At 36.2% G+C, this 13,983-nt stretch overlaps 1 protein-coding gene across 1 annotated transcript; it reads right to left on the bottom strand.

Annotated features, from left to right (window-relative positions):
- Positions 1-7,062: 7,062 nt before the first annotated feature.
- On the bottom strand, positions 7,063-9,460 carry LOC143225885 (putative oxidoreductase ZK1290.5). The gene is given in 2 exon segments (XM_076456042.1): positions 7,063-8,737; positions 8,740-9,460. Coding segments are annotated over 2 exon segments (1,035 nt in total). The 5' UTR covers positions 9,026-9,460; the 3' UTR covers positions 7,063-7,988.
- Positions 9,461-13,983: the final 4,523 nt, after the last annotated feature.

Below are 13,983 nucleotides of genomic sequence, written 5' to 3'. Positions count from 1 at the left end.
AGATGCTTAGTGCCCTACACTTGAAGCGTAGCTACTTGATATGTGGAATGAAAGTCAATTTATGGTCAAATATATGTCCTAAGAACTTTGCCTCAGGGACCACAGGAAGCACAGTCTCTCCAAGACGGAGCTTGGAATCGGGTGAATAACACTTGGTGGCAGAAGTGCATGTAATTGCTTTATATATAGAGAGGAAAAAGTACAACTTTTTCTGTGGTCCACTTCAATAAATGATTGAGGGCACTCTGCAGCTGTCGCTCAATAAACCTCATGCTCGACGACTGACGCAAGATGTGGAAGTCGTTGACATAAAGTGCATTTGCAACTGTAAGAGGAGTCGTCCAGTAATGGCATTAATCTTCACAATGAAAAGTGTGACACTCAAGACATAGTCCTGAGGGACTTCAAGTTCCTGTGGAAAAGAATGTGAAAGTGTCGAACCCACACGGAATTGGAATCGCCAGTCCATTAAAATGTTTAATAAAAATAAGCAAATGGCTACGCAACCCGTGTGAATGGAGGTTTTGCACAATGTCATACTTCCACATAGTATCAGAAACCTTCTGAAGATAAAAAATACAGAAACGAAATGTTGTCGCTTGATATAGGCTTCTTGATTGACGTCCCAAGTAGAATCAGGTTATCCATAATAGACCAGTCTGGTTGGATGAGAGAAGGTTGTTTGATTCGAGAAACCAAGCAAGACGAGCATTAACCATTCTCTCTAAGATTTTACACAAAGAGCTCATTAAAGCAATTGGACGGTAGTTTAAAGGAATTTTGGTATCCTTCCCAGGAGTAGAAAAAGGGAGGACAAAAGCCCTGGGCCAAGTATCAGAAAAAGCATTCTCTTGCCAGATCCGGTTAAAAACAATTAGAAGAATAGTAAGAGAGGCAGGAGAGAGAAAGTGCAGCATCTCGTAGTAAATATCATCAGTTCCAACTGATGTACAACCAAACCAATGAAGAGCTAGCTTGAGTTCTACTAGTGTAAAGAGGCGATTATGGTCATAAATCGATCACTTCAAAAGGAAAGAAGCAATCGCTCTGCCCGAGTATAGATGGATGAAAAGGCGATGGATAAGGCAGAATTGCTAGATTCACGAGAAAAGCTTTCACTGAGAGTATTGGCGACTCTGGGTATCAGTAACTTCTTGGCCATCAGCGAACATGATCAGAAGGAAGGGATGGAAATATACAGCCCTCTGACCTTCTGACTTTTGTCTTATATGACTTTGGAACTGGTAGTAGAAGAGATGCTAGTTGTGAACTTAGTCCAAGATTCCTTCTAGCTTTGACGTCTTACCTGGTGAGTATATGCACGGACCCACTGAAACGCAGTCAGAATCCATCACGGACGAATAAACCATAGAAAACGTGTCGAGGTTTTTAAGAACGCATTTAGCAACTGCCTGGATAATACATTCAGCTCTTGCTGCCATGCAGTCTTCTATCGATGGCTCACAGACGACGGCAGGATCAAGTTCGGAGACAGCAGTGAAAACGAGCCAGTTGGCCCGGTTCAGCTTCCACCAAGGAATGTGGGTCGGGTGGCATCGACAACGGCCAGTTTCCCTTATAATGAAAGGGAAATGATCACTGCTTCTTGGGTCACTGTCAACCCCCAAGAGAAATTAAAGAAAAATGAAGAGTAGTAGATAGAGAGATCAACAGCAGTAAACGACTGACTAAGTATAAGAACCAGTATTGAAAATAGAAAGGTTATGATCTGGGAGAGAACGGTCTATTGAACGACTCCTTCCATCAATATCAGTACTGTCCCAGAAGTGATTATATCCATTAAATTCCCCCAGGATTAAAAAGGGAGTCTGTAACTGTTCAACGAGAGCATCAAGGTCTGGTTGATAAAAGGTCTTTCCAGGAGGCAGGTAGAGAGAACAAATAATGATGGTATGACCCAAGGAAACACGAATGAATACAGCCTCTAAGGGTGTATCGAGTGGTAAAACCAGGGCAAGCATATGCTGATCGACCAGCAGTGCCGCCTATCTACACACTCGTCCATTCGTCTATAACCCAACCTGTTATTTCTGTACAAAGTAAACTGGGCAGGTTTCAGAAACGTTTCCTGTAAGGACAGATAGGATGATAAGAATAAATCAAAGCCTTAATTTCATATATAATCGAATGGAAACCTCGACAATTCTGTTGTATCAATGTGGCCATTTCTATATATGCGGAGAAGTGGGTTGAGAACTTTCCAGTTTACGTTTTTCTTTATTAAAAGAAAGTATTTCGACCTCCATCGGTTCTGCCCTGGATCGAGTGGGAAGGTCTGTCAGTAAATGTAAAGTCCAGTGACTGAGACACCAATAACGATAAATTGTTCGGCATCCTGGGGCCGAAGAAGATGTAGGATTGGTTGTCAAAGAGATTGTGGTAGACATTGACTCGTCTACTTTCTTAACCACGGAGGCCAAAAGACTCTTCATAGAGTTGGAGAACGACTCTGTTGGAGGCACGGAAAGATCTGTTTGCACTCCCACTGTAGCAGTGGAGTGGTGGACAGCAACTTCCTAGCTTCGGGATACGAAATATTGTTTACAGTTTTTATATACTGTACTTCTTTTTCTTCCACTCATTTAGGGCAAGATTGAAAGTACGATGGGTGTAAACCGTTACAGTTAACACAGTGTCGTTCCAGTTTACGCTTGTAGGCGTCGTGGTCTTTGCCACCACAACGAGCGTACGTTAAAAATCCATAACAGGAGGTCTTTGAATGTCCAAACCGCCAGCACTGGAGACTTCGGAGATGGTTGGGAATATATGGACGTACTTTACAATTTATTTATTCTACCTTGATACTGGCAGGTAGACGAGGCAATGTAAACGTCAAAATAAGTACATTTGTAGGTTTCATTATTCAGTCCTTACGAATGGAGATACGGCGGATCGCAGGATCGTCTTGGTTGGAGAAACCAGCAAGGATCTTCGACTCGGGAATGTTCTTTAAATCCCTCTCAACTATAACTTCTCTGGAAGAATTCAGACTTGCGCGGGGACTAACCTTGATGGGTGTATTGCTCATGGCCTTTGATTTCAAGAGGAGTTTGGTGTGGTGTGGTGAAGATGTTTTCACCAAAATTCTCCTGAGTTCAACTTTCTTGCTGATTTGGAGGATCCAGCAAACCCTTCTAATCCCTTGTGAATGAAAAAGGAGGGCATCCGCCCTAAATATTTCTCACACAATGAATGCAGAATGAGAAATTGAGATGTTAAGTCCGACTTTAATGGTAACTGTATAATAGAGTCAATACGTGGTCGTTTTCCGATAATCTGTTACTGTTTTTTTTTTTTCATTTTTATTTTTTGTTCGTGGATGGGAGTATCCACAATAAATAGAATAAAGTAGAGAACCTTCTCTGGGAGGTTCCCTCACCACGTACAGGAATCCATCCCGAGGGAAAACTTTTAATAATCCTTCTCAAAAGCTATCAATTTAGTGGCATCACACTACGTATACCCAAAGCTAAACTATGTCGAAAATGTAATTTTAATACATGCTGTTCTATGGCAACTTATTTTTGGCTGTGGTTGTCTTGTGAGTTGATAGTTTATACACTCAATTCAAGTTTAACATAACATACTCAACCTTCTGCAATATCCTGCTTAAAAACACTCAAATATTCAAAATTTAGAAGTAAAACTATAAACATTTTAATCAAATACCTAGTTTAATAGTTTGTTGTCATTTTTAATTATGTGCTTTAAGATGTGCAAGAAATCAATATTTCATTCTAGCAGAAAATAAAGTTTTTATATTTCATTCATAATTTGATGAGAAAATATTCTTAATAGGAAAAAACGTAAACGCGATATTTGTTCTTAAAATATGATGGTTATAAATCATTCATTAGATACTTTCTCTACCTATCTAAAACAAGTCGTGAGAAAGCTTCTGTGTAATTATTTTTTTATTTGTCTGTATTCTGAGAAACTATCCCGCACATGATAAATGCGAACAAATACGAAAATCTTAAGAAACGCTGGCAATGTTAGCACTTGTGTTTCAAAGTATAGTATTTAGGTACGATTTCTATTAGCAGATTATCACAATAAATACTATTCCATGATAAAAACGCGGACCTATATTGCTCCCTAACTGGTTAATTTCTACATTAAATCTACGGAAATAGCAAACAGCTTGCTTTATATTTTATTATAAGTGGTCACTTTAATGTAATAAAAACACAAATAGCTTACTCGCAACTTGGTACAAGGTTCTAACACGAATATCGTTAAAAACTAGATTGTCTCTCGTGTTTCCTGAGAGCTGCAATAAATAAGCGAAAAACATTTTCAGTGACTACAGAAGATCGTAGTTATTATATGCCTCTCTCTTGTGTATTTAAACAAATGACGAATACAATGAATTAACAATGTGTATTTTTAATGAAAAGTTTAACTTCTTTTCAAAGTTTCGAGGACATCTTTAACAATTATGTATTACTATCTTAATTAACAATCTGTTTCTCTCGAATGTATGTTTGCTTTTTTTCTAATTTCGCGCAAAGCTACACGAGGGCTATCTGCGCTAGCTGTCCATAATTTTGCTGTGTAAGATTAGAGGGAAGGCAGCTAGTCAGGCCTTTCTCCTGTTTTAAATAAAATAAGGAAACAAATGTCATGTATATATTTTCACATCTGACAGTTTAGAGCGTTTACTACTATTAATAATAACTTTGACATAATTTACAAATTAACAAGTTCTTCTGTTACTTAAACATTTTTTTAAGATTACAAACATACGTTGGGCTACCTGCGCTTACAGGTAGTCACAGAGATCGAATCCTGAATTTTAGCTTTTATAAGCCCTTGATATTATCATTTTTCAGCTTATTTATACGTAATTTTTAAAAAAAATATATTAATTCTATATTTCATTCAAACATGTTTCAACATTTAATTATGTTCATCAATATTTTTTCATTATACCAAAAACACTTAAACATAAAAGATTTGGTAATCTGCAACAACGTTATCACTAATGCATTTGGTTTTATTTCAACTTAATGATAACTGAGAAAATAGCAATAACTTTGTTTGTAGTCAAGTACAAAGCTACACAACTGTTTATTTGTGCTCTGACCTCCACGCGTATCGAAACCCGGAGTTTGGCGTTGTAAGTTCGCAGATATATTGCTGTGCCATAGAAGGTTTGTTTGTTTGTCTTTTTGAATTTCGCACAAAGCTACTCGAGGGCTATTTGTGCTAGCCGTCCCTAATTTAGCAGTGTAAGACTAGAGGGAAGGCAGCTAGTCATCACCACCCATCGCCAACTCTTGGGCTACTCTTTTACCAACGAATAGTGGGATTGACCGTCACATTATAACGCCCCCACGGCTGAAAGGGCGAGCATGTTTCGATGTAATCGGGATTCGAACCCGCGACTCTCGGATTACGAGTCGAACGCCTTAACTCACTTGGCCATGCCGGGTCTTAAAACACCACTGACATATAAAATCGAAAGCATGAACAGGAGTGTAACACGAATAAAACTTAAAGATACTTAGTGCTAATAAATGGTAAAAACACATAGGACTGTTATTTGTTGTTTTTTTAATTTCGTGCAAATCTATACGAGAGCTATCAGCGCTAGCCGTCCCTAATTTAGCAGTGTAAGACTAGAGGGAAGGCAGCTAGTCATCACCACCTACCGCCAACTTGTGGGCTACTCTTTTACCAACGAATAATGGGATTGACTGTCACATATAACGCTCACACGGCTGAAAAGACGAGCATGTTTGGCGCGACCGGGGTTCGAGCCTGCGACCCTCAGATTACGAGCCACAGAAGGACAATAACAATAAGAAAAAAATGTCCCTTCAAATAATAAACAATGTTATAAAATTCAAAACAATGACTTTGTAACAAGGCGAAAGAGTTTTATTAATGATTTAAATAAATATCTGCAACAACATAGAGCTGCTTCCGGTGAATCAACGGTAAGCTTAAGAGCTTTTAATGCTAAAGTTTGGTGCTTAGTATCAAACAAAACAAATAAAGTGAATATATAAATAGATCAGTACTGAATATGATTCCTTCAAATACTAGTAATATCGTTAAAATGTCTCATAAGTAATAAGAATGTACAATAAACATTTTTCAGAAAACAAATGAAAAATTGAAAATTGCAAGTCTGTTAGCATGCGAATAATTCAAAATAATCAATTTCCTCACATTTATATTCGGAAGTTTGTTGTTAGTGTTGTTTCGCTTTTCTTTTGTATTCAATAAAACTTTCATTGAATTATGCCATCAATAAACTAATTTACAATCAATCATCAATTAAACATTGTTAATACTAGGAATATTGGAAATTGTTAACATTATATAATAGCAGTACTGGGTATTAATCTTTCAGAACTGGCATGGCTTGTAACCTGTGAATCGTGGGTTCTCATCTCATCACAAGCAAGCTCATTCTTTAAGCTAAGGGACATTATAATGTTAAAGTCAATACTACTATCGATTAGAGCAGCCTAAGAGTTGATGGGTGGGGTTTACTAATTATTTGTTTGTTTTATTATTGTGCAAGCATTTACACCTAGGGATATCTGTGTTCTTCCCACCACAGATATCGAAAACCGGTTTCTAGCAGAAAAAGCCTGCATAAATACCGCTGTGCCACTCGGAAGAAATCTTTTAATCTCTATTAAATTATACACTAGCGCCGATAGTCCTCGTGTAGCTTTGCGCAATATTCAACAACAAACAAAATCATTATTTTAAATGAGAACAATACCATGTTTTCATAAATATTAAGCTCGGCATAGCTGGTTAGGGTGCTCGATTCGTAACTTGAGGGTCGCGGGTTTGAATCCCCATCACACCAAATGTGCTTGCCCTTTCAGCCGTGGGGGCGTTATCATGAATCGTTCAATCCTATTATTCGTTGATAAAAGAATAATCAAAGACTTGGCAGTGGGTAGTGATGACTAGTTGCCTTCCCTTTCATCTTACACTACTAAATTAGGGACAGCTAGCGCAGATAGTCCTCGTGTAGCTTTGCGCAAAATTCAAAACAAACAAAAATAAATATTAACTCTGCACAAAAATCATTTATTGAAAAACAGACAAGAGTAACCCAAAACAAAATTAAATCACAAGCCTGCAGTCATGCGAGTAAGTAAAAAGAAAACAATTTGTTTCACATTTATATTCGGAGAGTTGACCGAACAGAAATTGCAATGTATTGGTGGAAATTTGAACAAGAGACAACCTGCTCTACATATTTCTCATATATAACTTTGCACAAGTTTAGGGTTTGAGTTCTTCCTTCGAAAAACGCAATCAGATTCTCAAAGTTTTTTTTTGTTTTTTATGTTCACGAAAAGTATTTCCAAACGAAGGCTCTTTTACTCAGGAATAATCCATTTTGACCTTCTGTGTACTGTAAAATGGTTTCTAACATTTTCATGACATCTGGGACACATTTTCCACTTAATAAGAACAATAATAAATGTTCTTTATCTATTTCATTTATAAAAGATTTTGATTTTTTTTCCACTAGAAGTTCCTCCACCAACTCAGCGGCAGGTTTTAGGACTCATAATGCTAAAAACCAAATTTCGATGCCCGTTGTGTACCCATTGTGTATCTTTGTGCTTAACAACAAACAGTTCCGTCGAGGTGAGATGATTATGACAACAATTATATTGTTCTAAAGCTTCATTACACACTCATCGTTGAAATGCAGTTTTAATGCTCTCTATCATTTGTCGAATATCATGATGACCAATACAGCTATTAATTTCTATACAACCGATTCTCGATTTTAGTTTTAAAAATTAATACAACATTACATTACATATGCTAGGTATAGAAAAAAATTATAATGAAACACCGTTAAAAAATCTTATTTTTGTGAACATCATGTGACATTAACAGTCTTTGCAAATACTCTGCATTAATAAATAAAATTAAAAGCACACCATAGAAAAAACATTTAGAAATATAAACAGATATTAGATATTCTGGTAGATATATTTGTAACTGTTCATTAGCACTGGCTCATTCCTAAACCTTTTTGGCAAATATATAAAGTTCAATTTATAGCCATCTGGAAGTCCTTGATCAATATTTTTCTGAATGGACTCTGTATTTACCACTTTCTTTCCATTATGAAGACAATCAAGAAGTTCCATATCCGACGATGAAAGTTGAAAATGAAAGACGTTGGCGTTTTCTCGTATCCTGTGTTCTTTGGTAGACTTAGGAATTGTCACAACATTGTTTTGGATTGACCAGCGAATCAGTATCTGGGCTGCTGTCTTGTTGTTTCGCCTAGCAACCTCAACAACGGTTCTCTCATCTAGGATTTGACCCTTTGCCAAAGGGCTGTAACCATTAACTTGAATCCCAAGATCTGAACAAACATTTCGCAGAGTTTTTGGATTCTGAAATGGATGGAATTCAATCTGGTTTACGTGAGGAACTACTGAACATGTTTCCATTAATTCTTCTAAATTATGAACATCGTAGTTACTGACGCCAATAGCATTGCAAAATCCTTCATCGTAAAGGATCTCTAAGGCTCTCCAGGTATCCTCCAAGGTCTGACGTTTGTCTGTGCACGATGAAGGACATTCAGGCCAGTGGAGCATGAACAGGTCGAGGTAATCAGTGTTAAGTCTGTGCAAGGAACCAAAGAATGCTTTTCTTGCAGAAACACCTCCATAATCGCTCGGCCACAGTTTAGAGCTAAGAAAAGTGCACTCCGATCAACCTCACTATCTTTTATAACTTCGCTCAAGTATTTTTCTAAACCATAGCGTTTTGCTGTGTCAATCAAACGATATCCACAATCTTTCAAAGCGTGAAATACTGCCGAATGAGAGTATCCTCCGCTATGAGAAGTACCTAGTCCTAGAATGGGCATTACGACACCATTACGTAATATGACAGTCGAAGGTCCGTAATGTAACATTGTGTCTCCAAAGCTTGGGTTAAAATAACAATTGCTAGATAAGTTACTAGAATTCGTCCGAATATTTTGCGGCATCGTGCTTTTTTTGCACGTATAAATGAAAAATCAGAGAGTAAGTTGAAATTCACAGAGTTCTATATATGTGTGTGTACAAACACTCTACAAAAAATAAGGTTTACTGGTAAGTAACAGGAGATAGTTTGATCCTTTAATTCTTGCCTATAATCCAATTCTATTCTGCGTAAGCGGAAATACTTCAGAGAGCTTACAATGCAATCATAATGCTCGTGGTCAGTTATAAGCGTATCTCGTAAAAAGTGCTTAAACTTCTGCACTAAAAGCGACACATTTTTCTCTAAGCACTGAAAAGAAGGATAGTTTTACTGAAAAAGAATATTATCACAAATTTCTATATATTTATGTGCTAAATATCATTGTGAACGAAACGTTGTATCACCCGCGTTACTTTAACGCGCACTGGTGTTATTCCTAAAAATCCTTGTATTTCTCCTTCAGATGGCTCTTGTGATGATGAAAACGTGTGTAGATTTATTTATTTTTTTGTTTTTTTGTTTGTTTATGTTGTTAGCCAATCAAGAACCATGGAATTTTCAGATCATGTGTGCTTAAAAACAAAAGCACGTGCTCTTCCACGTGCTCGTTGTGTGCTCTCGGAATGAGCTATAAACATCATACGTAATTAACACAAATAGAAAGCTCTAGTCTATGACTTAACATGCTGTCTGTGTATCACCACAAGTACCCTAGCATGGTCTAGTTGTTAGGTTTGAATCCCTGTCACACCAAACATTCTCATCCTTTCAGCCGTGGGGGCAATATAATGTGCGGTCAATCCCAATATTCGTTGGTAGAAGAGTAGCCCAAAAGTTGGCGGTGGGTGGTGATGACTAGCTACCTTCTCTCTAGTCTTACATTCCTAAATTAGGGACGACTAGCGCAGATAGCCCTCGAGTAGCTTTGTGCGAGCCCCCCCCAGTGGCTCAGCCGTATGTCTGCGGATTTACAACGCTAAAAATCGGGTTTCCATACCCGTGGTGGGCAGAGCACAGATAGCTCATTGTGTAGCTTTGTGCTTATTTCAAAACAACAACAGCTTTGTGCGAAATTCAAAACAAACAAACAAACAAACCTTTCACCCGTGAGGGTTTTATAACGTGATTGTCATCCCACTATTCATTGGTAAAAGAGTAACTCAATAGTTGGCGGTGGGTGGTGTTAACTAGCTGCCTTCCTTCAAGTTTATCACTGCTAAATAAGGGAAACTTAGCACCGATATCCCTCGTATACTTTTTGAAATTCAAGATAATCTAATACAACTCTTCACAGGGTTTCTTTCTAAGCAAATCATTCGATATTTTAAGAAATATTTATACAAAAATTAAATGATATGCGTATTAGGTCGTTATATCGTACATGAGTCTAAGCAACTCTCACCTGTTAAGATGTACCTATACATCTAGTAATCAGCCACATATTGCTAGACTTACGTAATATATCGTTTGTGGTTTATAAAATAGTGTATTTATGTGATACACATAGTATAAACTATCAAATTAAACAACATTGGTATATATGGACTACAAATAGCAAGCGTATCCCAGAGGAAATGATGAACGTTGGACATAAATGGATATGCCTCTGATAGGGGTATTTAATAAAATTCTACAAACGTTTATGTATTCAACACCTTTGTTTATTTAACGTTTAACATTGAAACAGCGCGAGGAAATAATAATCAGTGATGTCGAGAAACCCACTTGTTGAGAAATTTATATGTAAAAACGGCTCGTTTGGGTTGAGAAAATATTTTACATAGAAGAGCGAACAACGTTTCGACCTTCTTCGGTCATCGTCAGGTTCACAAAGAAAGAGGTAACTGACCGGAAGCTGATTAATTAAATAAATAATTAAATAAAATTATTCAAACATCTAATACCGCCCTCTACATTTCGACACACAGTTACACAACCCCTTTCAAACATGTGGTCAGCTTCCGGTCAGTTACCTCTTTCTTTGTGAACCTGACGATGACCGAAGAAGGTCAAAACGTTGTTCGCTCTTCTATGTAAAATATTTTCTCAACCCAAACGAGCCGTTTTTGCATATAAATTGAAGCAGCGCACCTATCACACCAGCGCATAGTGAAGAAGAAGTCAAAGTTTACACTACCCCAGGTCCACATGGACCTAATTCCCATTGAAGCAGCGTTAGAGTGTCTTCACTGAATGTCTGTTATAACTTGACTCGAAACGTTGTTCGCTCTTCTATATAAAGTGTTTTCTCTTTTGATTACATTTCTTATACTTTTGATTGCTTCTGATTTGTTTTTCGTGAGATAACAAGTAAGGATTTTCAAGTTATAGTATAAAACTTATATGGTTCAACCAATCGTGAGTTCTAGTAAATATAGCGCCCTCTGATAATTTTACCATTATAAAAAATGATCTATCAAGAAAATAAATATCAAAAACGAATTTCGTCTATAAAAAACAAAATAAAATACATGAATATTCTTAACTGATTCAGTTAAGTAAAAACACACAAGAATATATTTCAAAGTACTTTTAGATAGTTTTATACTTTAACTGGAGACCTAAAGAACAACAACTTAATTTCATTAAATATTTTCATCAACGAGTAGTTTTCAAGCGAATACAGTCCAGAAAGTACAAACGTAACTTATAGGTATCCCCTACACTTTTTTCATAAATATATGCAAGTCTCATATTTCAATTGCAATGGTATTAAGTCAAATTATTTATTCGTTCTTCGTGGCATATAATAATCACTCGCTTTTCTCCCACTTTTGAAAGCAAAGCTACGACATCCTTCTAGAAAGTAATCGTTTCAGTATATGAAGACAACAAATTTGGGTTATATATTTTAATTTCATAAATGGTAAAGGTAACTCGTTAATATTTCTTAAAAATCGACTCTTTTGTAAGTACATTACGTTTGCAGATAGAAACAGATGCCTACGACGTTAAGAATAGAAGCAGGTGAAAGAGCCAATACAACATGTGACCAAGTCCTTTTGGTTGGTTGTAATTGTTTAAGGCAAATGTGGTGTAAAATTAAACAAAGTTAGAGCGTGATTTGTTTTTATACGTTATAAACATTGTTCTACCTTTCAAACGCTAAAACAGGAAAATGATGTTACAATACATAAGAAATGAAGTTCAGCGTTTGTTAGACAAACATTTACACAGAGCCCGGGAAAAAAAAAAGCATTTAAACAACAACAAAAACATGTATGAAAGTACAGATGGTGATAAAAACATGTAAAGTGAGTAGTGTAAGTATTTGGAATATAAATGTCACCACATTCATGTTTCCTTGACAAATCAAGTTTTTCAAATTTTTTTTACAGGAGTTTTAAGCATATTTATTTTCAACTGTATTTTTAACTATAATATATATTAAGAACAAACCTTGGGATTATCCAAGCATGGTCTAGTAATTAACATTTTGGGCTAGGGATCCAAAGATCTCGAGTTCAAGAGATAATGTTATCAATCACACTACGTATTTTCAGGTGTAAGTGAATTGTTTCAGACAATGGGTGCTATCAAACGGCTGCCTTCTCTTTAGTTTGTAGCATATAATGGAAGAGAGTTCTACCTGAATCATAGGGGTCATTGACCTAATCATTTAACCCATTTATGCATAAGATGAGGTTTGTGCGAACAAATAAACTTAAATATGGCTTAGTTCTTGTTATAGGTCAATATTTCTATTTATGTACATGTGTCTTTAGTTAATTTATTATCTCTCTGGGTTAGGATACGTGAAAACAAAATAAGAGAGTTATTAGCACAAAAGAAAAATTAGACATAATTTGAATATTTAATTTGTTTTTAGAATCCGCAGTTCTGAGCTGAGAGTGTGCGTTACGTTTTGGTCTGATTCGTAGGCGCATGAAAACAAGTTCCGGAACTTAACGAAAGCAAAAAATAAGAAATGTCTATAGTTGAGGTTCCTTTTGAGCTTGAGGCCTTCTTCTCATTCCCCTCTAACTTGCCGTATATTGTAAATAGCGTGAATTTAGTAGAGAACATAGGAAGTTATGAAGATCAACCTTAGAGTTTGAAAGAGATTCTGAACAAAGTGGCATCTATCTTAGTCAGAACTTTCAGTCTTTGTAATTCGTCTAGTGTTATAGTGTATTCATTTGCGAAGCAATCGTTTAAGCATTAAGCAGTTAGACATTTATTGCACACCATGTAAGTGTTTAAAATCAATGTAATATTAATTCTGTGAACCAACATCACACCATGTTTCATTGTAGTTATTTAGTAGGACTGACTTTACACACATTCTGCTCACGAAATCTTACTAATCTTCTTATTTGTTATTGCACACCATGTAAGTGTTTAAAATCAATGTAATATTAATTCTGTGAACCAACATTCTGCTCACGAAATCTTACTAATCTTCTTATTTGTTATTGTGGTCTTATATCTCACCTTCTGCTCTAAGTTCTACCTTGGAGCAACCCCAACTAAGTTAATTAAAAGAATTTGGTGCCAGGATATTTTTGTGTGGTTTATGAACCAACGTATTTCTCTGTACTTTCTGTATATATTCTTTATTATACCTTAGTTCGAAACGTTGTTCACAATGAAATGTAGTTTCCACAAAAATAAACCTGACTGCCAAAATAAAGATAACCGTCTAACTTCATATATTACAAGTGGCTTTCTAATAAAATAAAAAAATTCACCTTGCGTAAATAACGCAAAAAATCTAGTAAAATAATTTAACAATATTCTAGAATGACGTGTCATATGGAAACAATACATTCAGTTAATGGATCTTCAGCAGTGTTTATATTAAACATAACTCTATGGACATCTTAACCCTGGTTGTAGGTTGATATTATATTATTATTCGAACATGACCATTGTAGTTGTCATCTCTCTAAACTGGTCTTACAAGTGGCTGGCGCCGGAGTTCGTGTAGTGAATAAGAATTTTGGTCATGTCAGTAAATTTAATGTTCATTTCTTTCAT

Source organism: Tachypleus tridentatus, chromosome 9 (genome assembly GCF_004210375.1).
Source record: "Tachypleus tridentatus isolate NWPU-2018 chromosome 9, ASM421037v1, whole genome shotgun sequence".
Lineage (NCBI taxonomy): Eukaryota > Metazoa > Arthropoda > Merostomata > Xiphosura > Limulidae > Tachypleus > Tachypleus tridentatus.
This window is presented reverse-complemented; position numbering and strand designations above follow the sequence as displayed.